The following is a 20,094-nucleotide window of genomic DNA, read 5'->3' as shown; positions in this document are numbered from 1 at the left end:
CAAATCTCAGAGCGCCTCACAATCTCCTATATCTTCCTCCCCCACAACAGACACCCTGTGAGGTGAGAACTCTCACAGCAGCTGCCCTTTCAAGAACCTCTGTCAGAGCTATGGCTGACCCAAGGCCATTCCAGCAGGTGCAATTGGAGGAGTGGGAAATCAAACCCAGTTCTCCGAGATAAGAGTCTGCACACTTAACCACTACACCAAATTGGTGTAGAGAGGTGTAAGGAGGTGAGAAGAGAAAGGGACAAAGACTAGGCCCTCCGATTCAGACTCTAGTCTGACCCACCAGGCAACATGTGTGTTAATTGCAGACCACCAGAGCAGGGGTGCCAAATTTATTTGTTACGAGAGCCAAATCTGACATAAATGAGACCTTGACGGGCTGGGCCTGTTGGCATAGGATAAGATGCTGGTAAGGCATGAGGCATTGCTTACTGATCTGACAACTACTGTTAAATAGATGACTGAGGATGATCTGGCAGATGAGAACTGGTTCTGGCCAGATGGATGATGTAATCAGGTGAGGAGTGCAGAGTGACTCAGCACTGTCTCCTCATTGGTGCAGCAATTAGCAGCAACTGTATATTACTGGAACTATGCTGTACATACTATCCTCTCACTATTATATGATTGATTGGCGGAGCATTATGATGGAGTGTCTGTATATATGTATAATAAAACCTTGTATATCGTTTAAGAGCACAGTGTGGTGTTGGCTGTGTTAAACTATTGCTCACCGGAGTGAACGGACAGAGGCAGACACTGGCAGTCACAAATCTGCTAACTTATACACCGACAGGGCCATGTCAGGCCGGGTCATGTGTGTACCTATTTAAGATTAGGCTACAGAGATATAAACTTTATAAAGGACACAAATACATTTAAAGATTTTTTTGTAAAAAAGCAAACAAACTTAAAACATGCTTAAAACATTAGCACTTGTTTGTCTTAAAGGTGCTTTCTTTGTATTTCTCCCATGGGATTCAGGGAACTGGGCAAAGGAAGCTCTGGCTCTTTCCTTCTTTCTTCAGGGGACAAGGAGGGGGAGGAGTCTCAGCAGATGGAAGAAAGAGAGGCTTGGCTCAGTAGCTCTACTGCGTGATTGAGAGCCTGGCAAAGCAAGTTCTGCCTCCCTCCTCGAGGGAGGAGACTCAGCCACTGGAAAAAATAGAGGTTTTGCTCTGTAGTTCCTGTGTAATTGAGCAATTGAGCAAGCTGTAATTGAGCAAGCTGTTATGCAGAAGGAAGTGAGAGGGAGAGAGAAGGAAGCAGATGACAGCCAGTTGCTCGGGGGTCTGCTAGGAGCTGAGGGCCTCATTTGGCCCCCAGGCCGCATGTTTGACACCCCTGCTCTGGAGAATTCTGCCCCTGGAAAGAGCTGGACAAGATCACACAGGCTGTCTGTTCCACCTCCACAGTCCTGAAGGTTCTTTCGGAGCCGCTTTACCTCGCTGGCTGTGCGAACGAGCCCAGACACTTCCCCGCAAATCTGATTGCTGCGGTTGCTGTACGCCAAGAGGTCAATCCCAGGCAAGTCCTTATGCCTGCTATGGACGCCGATCTGTTGATTGATCTGGAGCACTTCCTCTTGGATCGAGTAGAGGCGCCGGAGCCACTCCTGGCACTCCTCTTTGCGGAGGCGCTCCAGTTCTTCTTGGCGCTGACGCTGCTGTTCCGCCTCTCGTAATTTCCGGCTCAAAAGCTTTAAGAGCGTAAGGAGAAGAGGAGAGGCAAGCTTGAGAAGCAGGGGAATGGAACTGAAAACAACATCCAGCGTCATGCAGTTATGTCTACAGTCTGGTATGCTCATGTGCTAAAATGGGGGAGTAGAAGCCTTAGTGCACGGTACCACTTTAAGATGGACCGTACCATGTTAGATGGCAGGTGGAGACACAACAATGTCACGAACATCCTCAGCCCTAGCCCAGCTAGTTCACAGCTCTGCTAGTTTTCTCTCTGTAGAGTTTAAGACACAGGGGATCAATCAATGGCCCCAAAGACATCCGCTTAACCTCAACCAGGGCCAGGGCCTTTTCAGCTCTGGCCGTGGCTTGATGAAACTCCTTACCAAGTGAGATCAGGGTCCCACGGCACCTATTACAGTTCTGCAGGGCCTGCAAGATGGAGTTATTCTGCCAGGCCTTTGGGTGAGGCGGCTGGTATTGGCCTCCCTTGTTCTTCTCGTCCCTTTCATTCCGTCTTTTTATTGGTGCTCAGCACCCATCCCCCAATCAGCTCTTCCATCTGGGCACACACGTAGTGTCCTCCGGGAGCTTCTGCAATACTCTTGCCCAGGGCTTTTCTTGTAGCAGGAACTCCTTTGCATGTTAGGCCACCCCTCTCTGATGTAGCCAATCCTCCAAGAGCTTACAGGGCTCTTATTACAGGGCCTACTATAAGCTCCAGGAAGATCGGCTGCATCAGGGGTGTGTGGCTTAATATGCAAAGGAGATCCTGCTACAAAAGAAAAGCCCTTGCCATCTTGTGGTTATGCCACTGGGGTTTTAAAACTCATTTGATTGTTTTAGAAATGTTTTATCCTGTTTAAGAACATAAGAACATAAGAGAAGCCATGTTGGATCAGGCCAATGGCCCATCCAGTCCAACACTCTGTGTCACACAGTGGCAAAAAATTTTATATATACACACACACTGTGGCTAATAGCCACTGATGAACCTCTGCTCCATATTTTTATCTAAACCCCTCTTGAAGGTGGCTATGCTTGTGGCCGCCGCCACCTCCTGAATTCCACATGTTAATCACCCTTTGGGTGAAGAAGTACTTCCTTTTATCCGTTTTAACCTGGCTGCTCAGCAATTTCATCGAATGCCCACGAGTTCTTGTATTGTGAGAAAGGGAGAAAAGTACTTCTTTCTCTACTTTTTCCATCCCATGCATTATCTTGTAAACCTCTATCATGTCACCCCGCAGTCGACGTTTCTCCAAGCTAAAGAGTCCCAAGCGTTTCAACCTTTCTTCATAGGGAAAGTGTTCCAGCCCTTTAATCATTCTTGTTGCCCTTTTCTGGACTTTCTCCAATGCTATAATATCCTTTTTGAGGTGCGGCGACCAGTGAACAGCCCAGAGCCCGCTTGTGAGGGAGGGCAGGCTATAAATACAATAAAATAAATAAATAAAAATGTTGAAAAACCGCCCCCCCCCCCCAACTACAGTCTGAAACGGTGCAGCGCATCCGAACCAGTTGGGGTTCAGTTTGCTGCCCAGGTGCGTGGGGACGAGCCTATAACAGCCAAATTTATGAAGCGTGCCGTTCTAGACGCACCATCCCCTGAAGGGCGACAGAATGGAAGATCACAGTATTGTGCAGCGCTGGGCTGCAACTGGGCGCCCTGAGCTTCTGATCCCCACTCTGCTATGAGGCTCGCTGGGGGGGCCTTGAACCACAGTCAGCCTCACTCCCCACCTCCCCAGGGTTGAGGCGAAGAGGAGATGGATGAGGGGGAAGCAATGTATGCCTCCCCAGGGGTCCCTACAGGAGAAGCAGGATAAAATGGGGGAAAAAACAAATGTTAAGAATCCGGGAAAGGAATATAAAAAGATCAGTCCCAGGTGATGTGAAAGACTCAGCCCGAGATTCTTGACGGCTGCTGCCAGTCTGAGTAGACAATACTAGGTCTGATGGACTGACAATCTGTGTGGTCTGGGATTGACATACCTGAGGGACCGCCTCTTCCCATACGTGCCCTGGAAAGCCTTGCACTCTGTGGATCAGCCCAAGGGATGTCCGCTTAGCCTGGACCAGAGCCAGGGCTTTTCCCCCCCTGCTGCAACATGCTCCTGTCTGAGATCATGGCCCTGCGGGACTTATTACCATTCTGCAGGGCTTGTAAAATGGAGCTGTTCCACCAGGCCTTTGGCTGAGGGCGTCCAATAAAAACTGAAGGCTCCCCTCCTGAAGCTCACCATCTATACACAGCCCAGATGAAGAAGATCTCAGAGGCCTAATGGCACCAGTAGCGTGATTTGTTTTTAATCTATGCTGTTTTAAACTGCTTAAAGTGTTCTGTAATTTATATCTGATATGTACTGTAATTTCAACGATGTTTTAGATTTTGCTCTGTGATCTGCCCTGAGCCCCCTTGCAAGGAGGGCAGAGTATAAAATGAAATAAATAAATAGCTTCATGTGTCTTTGAAGCACCTTTTCTATAAGAACAGGGTGTTTTTTTAATTGGCAGAGGGCGGATATAGCTTGGAGAAATGTCTCTTTAGCTTGGAGAAATGTCAACTGAGGGGTGACATGATAGAGGTTTACAAGATTATGCACGGGATGGAGAAGGGAGAGAAAGAAGTACTTTTCTCTCTTTCTCACACTCGTGGGCACTCCATGAAATTGCTGAGCAGTCGGGTTAGAACGGATAAATGGAAGTACTTCTTCACCCAAAGGGTGATTAACACGTAGAATCCCTGCCACAGGAGGTAGTGGCAGCTGCAAGCATAGAGAGCTTCAGGAGGGGATTGGATAAACATATGAAGCAGAGGTCCATCAGTGGCTATTAGCCACAGGGTACTGATGGAACTCTCTGTCTGGGGCACTGATGCTCTGTATTCTTGGTGCTTGGGAGGGGCAACAGTGGGAAGGCTTCCCGTGTCCTGGCCCCACTGATGGACTTCCTGATGGCACCTGGGTTTTTGACCACTGTGTGACACAGAGTGTTGGACTGGATGGGCCACTGCCCTGATCCAACATGGCATCTCTTATGTTCTTATGTGACACAGGGTGCTGGACTGGATGGGCCACTGGCCTGATCCAACAGGGCTTCTCTTCTGTTCTTATGTGACACAGAGTGTTGGACTGGATGGGCCACTGGCCTGATCCAACAAGCCGTCCCTTATGTTCCTATATTCTCTTATGTAGAGAGGGAAGGCACAGTAAAGTTTCATAGAGTCACAATGAAGCGTGGCCACATTTCCCCTCTTATTGTGCTCAGGAGAGGAGAATGAAAGCACGTTCCAGAAAAGGGATAATTAACTGAGTTATATTTGTTGCCACACAATGCCAGAGGTAGCGATCAGTTTAACAGAAGGAGAACATGCACACTGCTGTCCGGAGTGCTAACGATGAAGTAGACAACCTGCAGGAATCTCCCCTGAATAATTAAGACCCGGAACACAGTTTGGCCCCTGAAGCTAGACAGGTAACCCCCTTTCAGTTGCCTGGAAAGGAGGCTGTCTGGGAACCACACGTACAAGATGCTGTGTGCTTATCCAGAGTAACTCACTAGCTCCCAGGCACCAAATCCCATTTCTCGGAACGGCTTCCCCCGTTCTAAGCCCAGACCTTGGCTCTGCGACGATGCTCCTCTTTCAGCTTTTCCTGTTGCCCTTGAGTTTCTTTGGAGCTGAAACGTAAGAAAAGCAGCCAATGAACGTCTCGGAAATCAGGAAGTCAGGGACAGAGCATTCCTCTAGAGACAAACAGGTCACTTGGCAAAGCTGGTGGAAGGCAGGTGACTCAGGAGAGGGATGCAAAGCATTTCTTCATGTAAGACAAGACTTACAGGACTGGCCGCCATGCAATGCAGTGACCACCACGAGGCTTTGGAAGAGGCATTGACAGAGGATGGGATCTAGCAGCAGCTCCTAGAGCAGGGGTGGCCAAACTTGTTTAACAAAAGAGCCACATCGAATGAACGTCAAATGTTTGAGAGCAGTCAGGCAGGCAAATAGCTGGGGGATGTGGAAAGAAAGCAACTTTAAATGCATTCTCCAAGCTGCCAGCTGTCTTCGCTTGGAGAAGTGATTTAAAGATACAAATGTGTTCTCCAAGCTGGTCAATGGGGCAGTGGGGGCTTCAAGAGCCACATGATATGTGTGAAAGAGCCACACATGGCTTCTGAGCCACAGTTTGGCCACCCCTGTCCTAGAGCAAAATGAACCTCCAGGTTCAGAGGCAGGTTACCATGAATACCAATCGCTGGAGAGAAGCCTGTCTCCTCCTTGTCTGACTTTTAACTTTCCTACTGGCATCTAGCTGGGTACTGCTGGTAGCACAGGGCTAGACTAGATGGATATTTTAGTCTGACTGGGTATTTTGTCAGATTACTGGTTGATGTACACATACACAGGAGGGAACAAACTGCCAAAATTAGATATAATTTACAACCAATGCTCCTTCTAAGCTGTGGAGCGTTGTGAGCAAGAATTCTACTTTGTGAGCTACTGGCATTAAAGTTGTGAGCCACTGCATAAATTAATTTGCTCTAGGGCCATTTTTCCTGAGCTAAAAAATGTGTGAGCTGGATGCTGAAAAACTGTGAGCTAGCTCACAATAACTCAGCTTAGAGAGAACATCGTTCACAACTAAACATTTTTATGTGTTGCGTATGGAAGTCATGAAACAAGACCCATGATCCTAACAAGGGCACCATGGGCCACACAGTATAACAACTGTGCAAGGGTCATTCAACACCTGTTTTGGCTTATTTACACCAACAACTAATCCTGGTGCATATGTATATCTATGTACCAATGAGCACTGAAGAAGGCCCACTGGGCGAAAATGCATTCGGTCCTGCTTATTGTCATTGTGGTCTTATGTCATCAATCTATGGATATTTATTTGTATTCTTTAACGTACATTGAGGACTACTCCTTTGAATACTAGCAGCTAGGGAACAGACGAGAGGCGAGAGACATTGCTGTCAGAGCTTCTAGTGTGGGCTTCTGCAAAAGCACCTGGCTGGCCACTCCAGGAAGAGATAAGCACCTTGGCAGAACTGCTGAGTGTCCCAAAAGGCCTCCAAACAAAGATTTACGTTGGGCCCCCCTCACATTCTGAAGAATGCAAACAGACACTGTGTTTTGGGACAGACACGCTGCACTCCTATCCTCCAGCAGCACCTTCTCCAGCTGCCTGGGCTTCCAGGGTGAGCAAGTCCCTGAATCTCGTTCCTCTAGTGACACCCCTCCCCACCCCCAGATTCCTTGTCTGGTTAAGCAAACCTCTCACCTGCTCTCAATCACTTGCTGCAAGTCTTGATATTCCTGGTGCTGCTTCAGCTCCTTGAGCTCATCGAAGCGCTTCAGCAGCTCGCTTGCCTCCTCCGAGGCGGCCTTCACCACCTGCTCTTGCTGTTCCAGGCGCTTCCGGAGCTCTTCCTGTAGGTCAGAAAGCCAAAGAGGGAAACGCTCCACCATGTTTCAACACACACACACACATTTGGCACAAAGGAAAGTCTGACCGCACGACTGCAAGTTTAGGCATACATGCATAGGATGTGTTGTTTTGATTTTAAAATTCAAAAACCAAACAATGTGGCAGAGGGCTCAGATAGACCACCCTAAGCGGAGGAATGGCCAACAGTTGGCTGCCTGATGACCCTGGTTGGCACACAGGGACATACGGAAGGAGATGCTCCTTCAAATATGTGCATCCCAGGTTGTGAAGGGCTTAAAGGTCATAACTAGCATAGAGCCTTTAATCTAACACCTCAACACAGACTTGAGGAATCTGGCCTCCCAAAGGGAATTTGCCTAAATGAAGCAAGCATTGTAGAGAACCACAGAGGGCCCCTGGAATATGTAACCAGTGCCAATCCATTCCTGATCACGTAATGGCGGTGCTTTTTTTTGGTAGCAGGAACTCCTTTGCATATTAGGCCACACACTCCTAATGTAGCCAATTCTCCTGGAGCTTACAGGGCTCTTAGTACAGGGCCTACTGCAAGCTCTTGGAAGATTGGCTGCATCGGGGGGGGGGGGGGTGTGGCCTAGTATGCAAAAGAGTTCCTGCTACAAAAAAAGCCCTGGGTAATGGCAATGTCAAAATGAAGGCAGTCCCACTTTCTCTACTAAATGGAGATTTACTATGGGAATGGAGGTCGGATCAATTGGGAGGACCACCCCATCCTTGCAGAAGACATGTCGTTCCCTGTGCAAGGGGAAGTGATACCTCAGAGCAGGGATTCTCAACTTTTTTGAGCCTGAGGGGACCTTTGGAATTCTGTCACAGCATGGGCTCAGACATGAAACGGATGTCACAGCACGACCGCTGCAAGGAGGGAAGTCAGCCACAATTTGACTCCCACGGCTTATCTTCAGTCACATGAAGGTTCACGTGCGATGTAGCAGCTGCCGCCAAAGCAACATTTTTAAAAATCTGCACAGCCAATCAAATCTTGACGGCCAATCAAAAGCTTGGCTGGGCAAAAGCTCCACCTGGTCCAGCCCACTTTCTAAAACCATCTGGGCAGTGCCAGGAAGTGTTGACAGGCAATGTGTTGAAGGACCCTGCCTCAATAGCCTTTTTCTCTGATTCAGAAACAGAAACAAGATGGTTCCCAACTCATTTTTAAAGGCTTCGGAGTTACTGAGTTAGGACAAAGAACCACACCACCTTCATTTCTAGGTTCAATCTGAACTTCCAGATTGCAGTCTGGTCTATTTATATTCTACACATTACACAAAATACAATAAATTCTATCGCAAGCATTGTTAAGCAGCCCGATACATATGTTAATTAAATGGTTAATTTCAGCAGCGTACGTGTTATGCCACGTCATAATTCCGTTTAAATCTTCTGTTTGTGCACAGAATCCTACCAAATGTGTATGTGACCACAACCAAAGGATTCTAGGTCTTTTTCAACCAGTTTAGCAACCCAAATCTCGCCGTGATTATATTGGTAATGCTTTCTCAACGTTCTCTGTGCAGTAAAGATCCGTATATCGATGTGAGTAGAAACGTGTAGATCTAGCCATATTAGCTCATAAAATCACAGAAGGGGCCACACAGGGCATCTAATTTAATTTTTAAAATATTTTAAAAAAAGATTTATATCCTGCCCTTTCCCGCAAGCAGGCTCTAGTAAACTCGCTACTCAATGCAGGATCAGCCTAAAGCACCCCTGACAAGTGTTTGTCCAGCCACTGCTTGAAAACTGCCACCGTATGTTCTGCTGCTTCCGGTTGTAACTTCAATGCTGAACTTGTTTTCACTGCTACCTCCAGCCATGGAGATGATTCTTCCCTTGTGAACAGAGCTAAGCACTTACCTTTCCCTTTAGCTTCTGGATTTCCTCGTGCAAGCGTATGAGGCCTTCCACCTCCACGCTTTTTGAAGGGGAAGGCACAGTAACGTTCTCCTGGTTGGTCTCCAGATCTCTCCATTTCTCACAGTCCTGGGCAAAAAGGGAGCAAAAGTCAGCATCTGGATGTAAGACTGAGAAGAGCAATTGTAGGCTAGAGGGAAAGAGCAAAGGTGCTGCAGCAGTGGCTTTAGCAGAGCAGCTAACAGACTGAGCTGCGAATCAGAAAATCACAGTTTGAATTTCACTTCCTCTCTCTCAGACTCAGCACCTCCCCCCCAAAAACAAAATGAGGATAAAACTCAGCTGTTGCAAGAATTACAATAAAAGGTAAAGGGTTCTGAATGCTCAAAGCAATTTTGTGTTGCTTGCAGTTTCACAGGTTGGCTTCTCAACTATGATTTGTGCAAACTATGCAGCAATGTCTGACTTTGAGTCTGTTAACAGACACAGTTGTTATCTCACCACAGGATGGGGCGGGTACTGATGATTCAAGATGGAAATCACAGATGAAAAGAAAGGATTGAACAAATGAATAAAAGATGGAGAATTAGCCTGAAGACTATCATAGCTTCACAAGACTAAGAAACAAAGCGACTCTGAGAAGAAACAGCCACGGCCCCAAGGATCGCCCATCCTGTTACCTGTGCATCGCTTGGTGCTTCTGTTGAAAGTGGTCTGGGAAGCAACAGGTTGGTGGGCGAAACAGTGTTTACGAGGGAGGACACCTGGGGTGTGACAGGAGCGGATTCTCCTTCAGGAGCCGAACTTGAAAAGTGAGGACCTTCCTTTGAAGAGCGGGAGAGCAGTCGTTCCAGCACCCAACCTGAATAGGGAGAGAGCTCAGGGGGGGCTCTGTACCCTTCCAGAATTTCCTACAGGAAACAAAATACACAAGTAACACTCATGCTGTAAAATGCAGCTGTCTTAGCCTTAAACCACACTGCCGCCCGGATTTTATAAACTAAAGTAAAAGCAAGAGTGACAAAGATTTGCAACAAATTCCACATGGAACTGCAAAATAATCACATTTTGATTTTGCTCGTCCTCCAAGAAAAATCCATCAGTGGCATATATCATTATTCCATCCCTATTCTCTCCTGACAATGCCATGAGGTAGGCTACCATGAGAGTGGTGCATTATGGGTAAGTGGGAATTTGAACCCAGATCCTAGTTCAGACACTAGCCATTACACTATACTGGCTCAAAACCCAAAACGCTAGCATCCTATTTAGCAGATTCATGACACACACACACAGATGTAAAGTGGGACCAAAGAGCATCAAAATGTCAAGACTACGCTGCAAACAAATGTCTATGATATTTCTAGGTGTACTTCTAAAACAGCCATCAAAATAGCAACATTTTACAGGGTTGATTACAATCTTTTGACCGCCACTTTGCCAACATGGGGATATCAGGGACTGCCTTGCAATGGCTTCTCTCTTTTCTCCAACGTCGGGGATGGAGAGTGGCACTAGGGGAGAGGATTTCATCACATTGCCCTTTGGTATGTGGTGTCCCCAAGAGGCAATCCTCTCCCTTATTGTGCCCTCTTGCCCAGAAGTTCAGACTGATTTGGGGAGGGGCAGTAGTGGGGAGGAGCAGTGGCTCAGTGGTAGAACATCTGCTTGGTAAGCAGAAGGTCCCAGGTTCAATCCCCGGCATCTCCAACTAAAAAGGGTTCAGGCAAATAGGCATGAAAAACCTCAGCTTGAGACCCTGGAGAGCCGCTGCCAGGCTGAGTAGACAAGACTGACTTTGATGGACCCAGGGTCTGATTCAGTAGAAGGCAGCTTCATATGTTCATATGTCATCGGTACACTGATAACACCCAACTATATCTGGCTGGCCAGATACCGCCCCAGAGGTTCTGGCTAGGGCACTGAAGGTCGTTGCTGACTGGTTGAAGTGGGGTCAACTAAAACAAAATCAATCTAAGACAGAGGTCCTGTGTCTGAGTCACCTGTGTGTGTGTGTGGGCAAGGCGCCCATCCCCTTGACTGGGTGTGATCCTGGATGCCACAATTTCAATGGAGGCCCAGGTCACAACCGTTGCCAGATCGGCCTTTTACTATCTACGACAGGTCGGGCAATTAGCCCCCTATCTCTCCCACAGACATTTAGTTACAGTGATCCATGCACTGGTCACCTCCAGGCTGGACTACTGTAACTTGCTTTACACAGGGCTACTCTTGAGGCTGATCCAGAAACTCCAGCTGGTTCAAAAAATGCAGTTGCACATGTCCTTACTGGGACCTCAGGATGAGCACATCAACAGTCTGTGCTTGACACATTGGCTCCCAGTTGAGTACCGAATCAAGTTCAAGGTTCTGGTACAGACCTCTAAAGCCCTGTGTGATCTAGGACCATCATTATCTGCAGGACCATCTCTCCTGCTAGGCCCCCTGAAGAGTTTTGTGTTCTTTAGATCAACATCTACTGGAGATCTCTGGTCCAAAGGACTTAGCTTTGACCAGAGCCTTTTCGGCTCTGGCCCCAGTATAGTGGAACAGTCTTCCAATTCAGATCAGGGCCTTGCAGGACTTATAACCATTCCTCAGGGCCTGTAAAACACAGCTGTTCTGCCAGGTCTTTGGCTGAGGTAGCAGACACTTTAGACAGCCCCACCCCCCAACTCTACCCACTCATCCTATTTACCTATGCTATGCACAGGCACCTTCTATATATATTGCTTGGTGGGAATGCTCTGCCACTTGTTAAAAACCAGAAGATTCAGTGCACACATCAGGGCAATTTCCCCCCCGTTGATTGCATTATTGCCATCTTGTGATTTATGCATAGAACTGAATTTTAACTTTCTATCATATTATGTTTTAAATGTTATATTTACATATTGAGCTACCCTGAGCCTGCTTGCAGGGTAGGGTGGGGCAAAAATCACATCAATTTAAATAGATGAAGAAGAAGATGAAGATATTGGATTTATATCCCGCCCTCCACTCCGAAGAGTCTCACAATCTCCTTTACCTTCCTCCCCCACAACAGACACCCTGTGAGGTAGATGAAGATATTGGATTTATATCCCGCCCTCCACTCCGAAGAGTCTCAGAGCGGCTCACAATCTCCTTTACCTTCCTCCCCCACAACAGACACCCTGTGAGGTAGATGAAGATATTGGATTTATATCCCGCCCTCCACTCTGAAGAGTCTCAGAGCTGCTCACAATCTCCTTTGCCTTCCTCCTCCACAACAGACACCCTGTGAGGTAGATGAAGATATTGGATTTATATCCTGCCCTCCACTCTGAAGAGTCTCAGAGCGGTTCACAATCTCTGTTACCTTCCTCCCCCACAACAGACACTCTGTGAGGTAGATGAAGATATTGGATTTATATCCCGCCCTCCACTCTGAAGAGTCTCAGAGCGGCTCACAATCTCCTTTACCTTCCTCCCCCACAACAGACACCCTGTGAGGTAGATGAAGATATTGGATTTATATCCCGCCCTCCACTCCGAAGAGTCTCAGAGCGGCTCACAATCTCCTTTACCTTCCTCCCCCACAACAGACACCCTGTGAGGTGGGTGGGGCTGGAGAGGGCTCTCACAGCAGCTGCCCTCTCAAGGACAACCTCTGCCAGAGCTATGGCTGACCCAAGGCCCTGCTAGCAGGTGCAAGTGGAGGAGTGGGGAATCAAACCCAGTTCTCCCAGATAAGAGTCCGTACACTTAACCACTACATCAAACTGGCTAAATAAATACATCCAGCTATATATACTATCTAAAAACAAGACAGGGAAGGACAACTGGATGGAAAGTTGTCCATGGAAGGGAATCTAGTTCACTTGAAAAAGACTGCAGATTTATGCCCAGTCCTTCTCTCAATCTCAGAGTGGTTTACAATCTCCTATATCTTCTCCCCTGACAACAGACACCCTGTGAGGTAGGTGGGGCTGAGAGGGCTCTCACAGCAGCTGCCCTTTTGAGGACAACTCCTGCGAGAGCTATGGCTAACCCAAGGCCATTCCAGCAGCTGGAAGTGGAGGAATGGGGAATCAAACCTGGTTCTCCCAGATAAAAGTCCGCACATTTCACCATTACACCAAACTAGCTCCCACCTGGACGCAGTGTTTTCCAAATACCTGATCTGCATGTGCAGAATGAGATAGTGAACACACCTTCATGTGCAATATCTGCTTCATTTATACTCTATCCTCCAACTGGGGACCCAAAGCAGCTCATGCTGTTCTCTCTGTTTTATTCTCACAACTCTGTGATGTGGGTTAAACTGAAGACGTGTGACTAGCCCAAGGCCACCAGTAACCTTTCAGGGCAAAGTGGACATCTGGACCCAGGTCTCCCAAAACCTAGTCTGACACTTCCAGCCATTACACCACACTGACTCTCAACTGGACCATTCAGCATTTCCTCCTCATTAATATGTCAGCTTTCACAGTTTGAGCTTATGCGCATACATCCTGCCCAAAGGATATCATAAAGATGTTCATCCTGCCCAAAAGGTGTCATAAAGTTGTTATAAAGGTTTTTCTGAACATCTCTAGTAGATGTTGACACATATTAGTTGCACATTTTTATATACACACCTGGTTTTTGTCACCAGTCTTCTCCACCTTTCTGCTTGCATGGAGCTGCTTTTTAAATATCTACAGATATACTAAGCACATAACAGTATCTCTGCTCGATCAGACCCAGGGTCCATCTAGTCAAGCATCCTGTTTCACACAGTAGCCAGCCAGTTGCCTTGAAAGCCAACAAACAGAACACAGAGACTGAGGCCTTCCCTTGTTGTTGCTGCAGAGGTTTGCCGATTCTGACTACAGAGGCTACTTTTAACCACAATGGCAAATAGCCAGTAACTGGCCTATCCTGCATGAATTTGCCTACCCCCATTTAATACTAACCGTACTTGGGGCCATCACTACCTCCACTGGCAGTGAATTCCACAGTGTAGTTACTGGCAGTGAATTTCACACTTTACAACCTAAACAAAGTTAACACTTCAAACGTCCCCTTTGATGTGCATGGTGACTACAATATCACAAAGGCTAGGGGTTAGTATAGAAAAGTCCATTTGGTTAGTATTTTATAATTTCAATATGATAGAGTTACAGAGCCTGACACAGTTACTCACTGAATAAAGGAGCCGTTCCTTTTGTTCATCCTGGACCTATTACCCATCAAGTTTATTGCTCATTAAGTTAAAGTCCTAAGGGAAAGAAAAAGCTCCCTCTATCCACTTTCCCACTACATACGTGACTATCTTTGTCGCAGAGGTTGTCAGAGTGGAGTATCTTAGAGACCAACAAGATGTTCAGAGTATGAGTTTCTGAGAGTCAAAGCTCCCCTTGCCAGACACAGTACAGTAGAAATGCAGTCCTTTTAATCTAGCCAGATTAGGTGGGAGGGATGTTGTAAAAAAGTTGCAAAGAATACACAGGGGCCATGCATATTGTAATAAGCTTGATTAGAGCAGAGGAGAAATACATGGAGGTAAAAAATTACCATTCAGGGTGAAATAAAAATTCTATGTTCCTATTCAGCCCGGCAGGGGGAAGGGGGAGTCTACTGTTCTGAAATTGTGAATTAATTTAAGTTCAGCCATCTAACACTGAAACTTCAAAAGCCTACACTCTCTTGTTGGTTTCTGAAGCGCTACAGGACTTGAGCAAAACTCGCTCTAAGCTGTGGAGTCTTGTGAGCAAAAATTCTACTTTGTGAGCTATTGACATGGAAATTGTGAGTTACTGTATAAACTAGCTTGCTCTGGAGCCATTTTTCCTGCGCTAAAACAAACATGTGTGAGCCAGAGGCTAAAAAACTGTGAGCTAGCTCAAACTAACTCGTCTTAGAAGACCGTATATTTATACCCTGCCCTTCTCTCTGAATCAGAGTCTCAGAGCATCTCACAATCTCCTTTACCTTCCTCCCCACAACAGACACCCTGTGAGGCGGGTGGGGCTGAGAGAGCTCTCACAGAAGCCGCCCTTTCAAGGACAACCTCTGCCAGAGCTATGGCTGACCCAAGGCCATTCCAGCAGCTGCAAGTGGCAGAGTGGGGAATCAAACCCCGTTCTCTCAGATAAGAATCCATGCACTTAAACACTACACCAGTGGTGGCCAAACTGTGGCTCTTTCACACATATTGTGTGGCTCTCAAAGCCCCCACTAGTGTGGAGAAGGTATCCGTCTCTTTCAATCACTTCTTCAAAACAAGCCATCTGGAAGCTTGGAGAATGCATTTAAAGTTGCTTTCTTTCCACCTCCCTCTCTCCATTTCCCTCACTTCTCCATCTATTTGCTTCCCTCCCTCCCTTCCTGTCTTGCGGCTCTCAAACCTCTGATGTTCATGTCTTGTGGATCTGATATTTATTCTATGCGGTTCTTACTTTAAGCAATAGAACAAAGCAGTAGACAAGTGCACCTTTAAGACCAACTAAGTTTTATTCAGGATGAATATTCAGAATACATAAAATACCAGCTCTGTATGGCTCTGCTCAGCTATGTATGGCTTTGCTCACTGTGCTGGATTCCTCGTCTGATGAAGAGTGCTGAAGAGCACACGAAAGCTTACGTTCTGAAATAAAAACGGGTTGGTCTTAAAAGGTTCCCCTTGACTCCTGCTTCGTCCAACTGCTTCAGACCAACACGGCTGCCGGCTTGGATCTACCTTTTGTTCAGAATGTAAGCCTGCGTATGCTCTCTTGCTTCAGACAACCACGGCTGCCTACTGGGATCTTACTTTAAGCAAGCCTGGCCACTCCTGCACCGCACCACGCTGGCCCTCAGAGGGAGCGCCGGACTCAAGTGTAAGAACCACCCTCGAGCCTTCCTGCAGCCAGAAGTGGTCCGGTCCGGTCCACCAGAACCACCCCGCGGGCCCAGTCCGCCCCCCACCCCCGAGCCCCTCCTCGCACCTCGCCCGGGTCCCACTCGCGGCAGTAGCTGAGCTGCCCTTTGCGGCTGCTGCGGAGAGCCTCCAGGGTCGCCATGCGGAACTGCTCCGACGGCATCTTCTCCCTCCCGCGCGAGAGGACGGCGCCCAGCCCAAGGCAAGGAAACCCCGCTCCGCAACTGCCGCCGCCAACGGCCGCCTCACGAGGGCTCCAACAGCCGATCAAGCCGCATCTGCTTCCGGGGCAACGGGAAGCTCATCCTTGTAAGCCCCACCCCCGCGGAGTTCATAATGGAACTCCCCGTCTGCTCCTCGCCCAGCGGAAGGGGGGTTCGCCGCAGAGGAGGGATGCTCTTTTAGGCAGGGCCTTTTGGGTAGAGACAAGCCCAGCAGGGACTCATTTGCACATTAGGCCACACACCCCTGATGTCGCCGTTGTTTCACATAGGGCTTTTTTGGTAGAGAAAAGCCTTCAGGAACTCATTTGCACATAGGCCACACCCCCTGATGGCACCGTTGTTTCACATAGGGCTTTTTTGGTAGAGAAAAGCCTTCAGGAACTCATTTGCACATTAGGCCACACCTCCTGATGTCGCCGTTGTTTTACATAGGGCTTTTTTGGTAGAGAAAAGCCCAGCAGGAACTTATTTGCACATTAGGCCACACCCCCTGATTGCACCATCGTTTTACATAGTGCTTTTTTGGTAGAGAAAAGCCCAGCAGGAACTCATTTGCATATTAGGCCACACACCCCTGATGTCGCCGTTGTTTTACATAGGGCTTTTTTGGTAGAGAAAAGCCCAGCAGGAACTCATTTGCACATTAGGCCACACACCCCTGATGTCGCCGTTGTTTCACATAGGGCTTTTTGGGTAGAGAAAAGCCTTCAGGAACTCATTTGCACATTAGGCCACACCCCCTGATGGCACCGTTGTTTTACATAGGGCATTTTGGTAGAGAAAAGCCCAGCAGGAACTCATTTGCACATTAGGCCACACCCCCTGATGTCACCGTTGTTTCACATGTGGCTTTTTCAGAGTTTTGTTAGAAAAAGCACAACACGGACTCATTTGCATATTAGGCCACACTCTCTGATACCAAGCCAGCCAGAACTGCATTTCTGTGCATTCCTGCTTCAAAAAAAGTACTCCAGGCTTTTTGTAGGAAAAGCCCAGCCGGAACTCATTTGCATATTAGGCACACCCCCTGATGTCACCATTGTTTCATGTAGGGCAGGGGTGGGGGACCTCTGTCCTGAGGACTGTATACGGCCCTCGGAGATTGCTGGGCCGAACCGAGCCATGTGGCAGCCTCCCTGGGGCCTGGCTGGCCGGCAAGGATTGTGGGGCCCAGCCGCGCTGTACAGCAGCCTCCCCAGGGCCAGGCAGGGATCACAGGGCCCAGATGTACTGTATGGCAGCCTCCCTGGGGCTTGGCTGGCCGGCCAGAATTGCTGCAGGGCCTGGAAAAGTTACTGTCACAGTTCAGTTTGCACTTGATTATCTCAGATGGTGTGGCCTAATATGCTAATGAGTTCCTGCTGGGCTTTTTCTATAAAAAAGTCCTGGACCTATGCACTTGCCTAGGGCGATGGGCCCGGTGTGTGTATGTGTACGTGCACCAGATTAGGCTCTCCCCACATGACTTCAAATAGAAAAACAATTATTTGCATTAATTTTGCTGGCCTGAATCATTCTCCCTTGGCGGAGCACTGTTTTTTAAGTTGATAATTTTTATGGCCCGCGAATGATGTTATAAATATCCATATGGCCCTTGGCAGAAAAAAGGCTCCCCACCCCTGACGTAGGTGTCACACCATCTTGTTCCTCTTGCCATATGTATCCAGTTATACAATACTGTGCTTGTGTTAGCTATGCTGCTTTGATGTAGTTGCTGCTTGTTGCTTATCTGAAGGGAGGATGGTATGCCTGGGAACTGGCTAGTTGCTATGTAACCAAGGCCGCGAACAGGAGGAGAAGCGACCCGAGAACTGATAACGGCACCTGTAGTGATGAGAGCTTAATAGAAACCCCGCGCAAAACCCCCGCTTTAGCTTGGCGCGCTTTGGCTTGAATTATAACGGTCAAGGCAAAGGTTTATAAGTTGGGAGAACTGGCAGGCTTATCAGTTCCCACAACGCGCGTGTATGCCCATGAAGCTGAAATAAAGATCTTGAACTCTGCTCCTGTGGTGCAGTCTATGTTGGCACTACCAACGCAGTATCAACACCCGCCTCACCGAACACAAGAGACACTGTTGCTTGTTTCAGCCAGAAAAATCAGCTGTCGCTGAACATGCACTTCAAGAAGGAGACCACATCATCCACTTTGAAAGAACTGAAGTCCTTTCTACGGTCTCACATTATCACACCTGCCTGAACAGAGAAGCTATTGAGATTTACAAACACCAGCACAACTTTAACAGAAAGGAAGAAGGCATTTCCATCCACCATTCTTGGTATCCAGCTCTGCAAAACACCCTACAGACTACAAATTGCAGAAGGTCACAGAACAACCAGCACATTCCAGAGAACAATCAGTACAATCAACAACCATCTTCCTTATCTTCACACCCCTTCCAATCCTCCCAGCAATCAACACAGAACAATGGTCACATTCCACAGCCAGTTTCCTTATCACCACCCTTCCAGGAAGCCCCACCAAACAATGGGTACAATTGCCCTCTCACCACACCCCCTCCGGCCTAGAAATAGCAGCTCTCCAGCAGCCCTGGCCTCAACGCACAGCAGCTAAGAAGGTCAGAATGCCTGCTCCGGCTGCAATGCCACTGAGGATGTTCTCCGCAGCTGAGAACGAAACGTCTGGAAGAAAAACTTTCTCCAGTAGAACACGGCACTTGAGCCCGAAAGATTCTACAAACCCTAATAATCTTGAACTCTACTTGTCTTTTCCTTGGCTCTGGATTTGACAGTAGGGCTTTTTGTAGAAAAGGCCCAGCAGGAATTCATTTGCATATTAGGCCACACCCTCTGACTTCAAGACAGCCGGAACTGCGTTCCTGCTCAAAAAAAGCCCTGCTTTTAGGCAATTGTTACCTCTCTGCATGCAGAGTCAGTTTAAGCCAGGGGTGGCCAAACTGTGGCTTGGAAGCCCCATGTGGCTCTTTCACAATTATTATGTGGCTCTCAAAGCCCCCCATCCGTATCAGCTGGCTTGGAGAAGGCATTTGTCTCTTTAAATAATTTCTCCAAGCTAAACCAGCTGGCAGCTTGGAGAATGCCTTTCTTTCCATTCCCGCCCCCTCCCATCTTTTTGCCTGCCTGCCTTCCTGCTGTCAAACATCTGACGTTTATTCTATGTGGTTCTTACATTAAGCAAGTTTGGCCACCCCTGGTTTAAGCTATGAGTCACTTTAATTTTATATCTAGTCTAGCATCATGTTTTACACAGTAGCCTCTGTTTTGAGTGCAGAAGGGCCCAGGTTCAGTCCTCCCCAGTATTACTGCATTAGCTGAAAGGATCTGATAATGTAGGGTGACTATATTTTGGAAAGCTAAAAAAGGAACACGGTTCTTGACTACCTCAAAACAAGTGATCGCTAGGGAAGCCAACCTCCAGGTGGGACCTTGCGATCCCCTGGCATTACAGTCCCTCTCTGGACTACAGAGATCAGTTCCCCTGGAGGAAATGGCTGCTTTGGAAGGTGCGCTCTCTGGCATTGCACCGCGTTGAGGTCCCTCCCCATGCTCCATTCTCAAAATCTCCAGGAATTTCCCAGCCTGGAGCTGGCAACACTACCCCCCATCCCCCACTGGTGGCTAGGACAAATCTTTTTAAACACCCCTACTATTTAAGCTTCATTAATTGCTGCTAACTAGAAATATTCCTAACCTTCCAATCCCAAAAGAGGACATTTCCATCCGTTTTTTGAAAAGAGCCCAAACACAGACAAAATACCCCCCCCCCCCCCAAAAAAGGACATCTGGGAACCCTAAGGTAATGTGAAAAACCCCACTGCCCTGCCATAATGGAACATGCTAGTTTTGAAACTGATGTCAGCTTGCCCACCTTCAAGCAGGGCATGGAAGTTCTCCCAGAATTACAACTTATCTCCAAGCTACGCGGAACAATCCCCCTGAAGAAAATGGCAGCTTCAGAGGGCAAACATTGTGGTATATCAAAAATCAGAGGCCTCCAACTTCGGT

General features: G+C 47.8%; 1 protein-coding gene across 1 annotated transcript in view; it reads right to left on the bottom strand.

Annotated features, from left to right (window-relative positions):
• GLE1 (GLE1 RNA export mediator) overlaps positions 1-16,158 on the bottom strand; it is a 39,436-nt gene extending 23,278 nt beyond the window's left edge. Inside the window, exons 1-6 of the mRNA XM_060251202.1 lie at positions 15,952-16,158; positions 9,700-9,930; positions 9,023-9,148; positions 6,980-7,128; positions 5,309-5,369; positions 1,454-1,708 (exon numbers count right to left, since the gene is read on the bottom strand). Coding sequence (XP_060107185.1) covers positions 1,454-1,708; positions 5,309-5,369; positions 6,980-7,128; positions 9,023-9,148; positions 9,700-9,930; positions 15,952-16,047 — 918 coding nt within the window. The 5' untranslated portion in view covers positions 16,048-16,158. The remainder of the gene's footprint in view (positions 1-1,453; positions 1,709-5,308; positions 5,370-6,979; positions 7,129-9,022; positions 9,149-9,699; positions 9,931-15,951) is intronic.
• Between the last annotated feature and the right edge of the window lie 3,936 nt (positions 16,159-20,094).

The sequence above is a fragment of the Heteronotia binoei genome, chromosome 12 (assembly GCF_032191835.1).
Source record: "Heteronotia binoei isolate CCM8104 ecotype False Entrance Well chromosome 12, APGP_CSIRO_Hbin_v1, whole genome shotgun sequence".
NCBI lineage: Eukaryota > Metazoa > Chordata > Lepidosauria > Squamata > Gekkonidae > Heteronotia > Heteronotia binoei.
The sequence above is the reverse complement of the archived record's forward strand: the minus strand, read 5'-3'. Positions and strand labels throughout refer to the sequence as shown.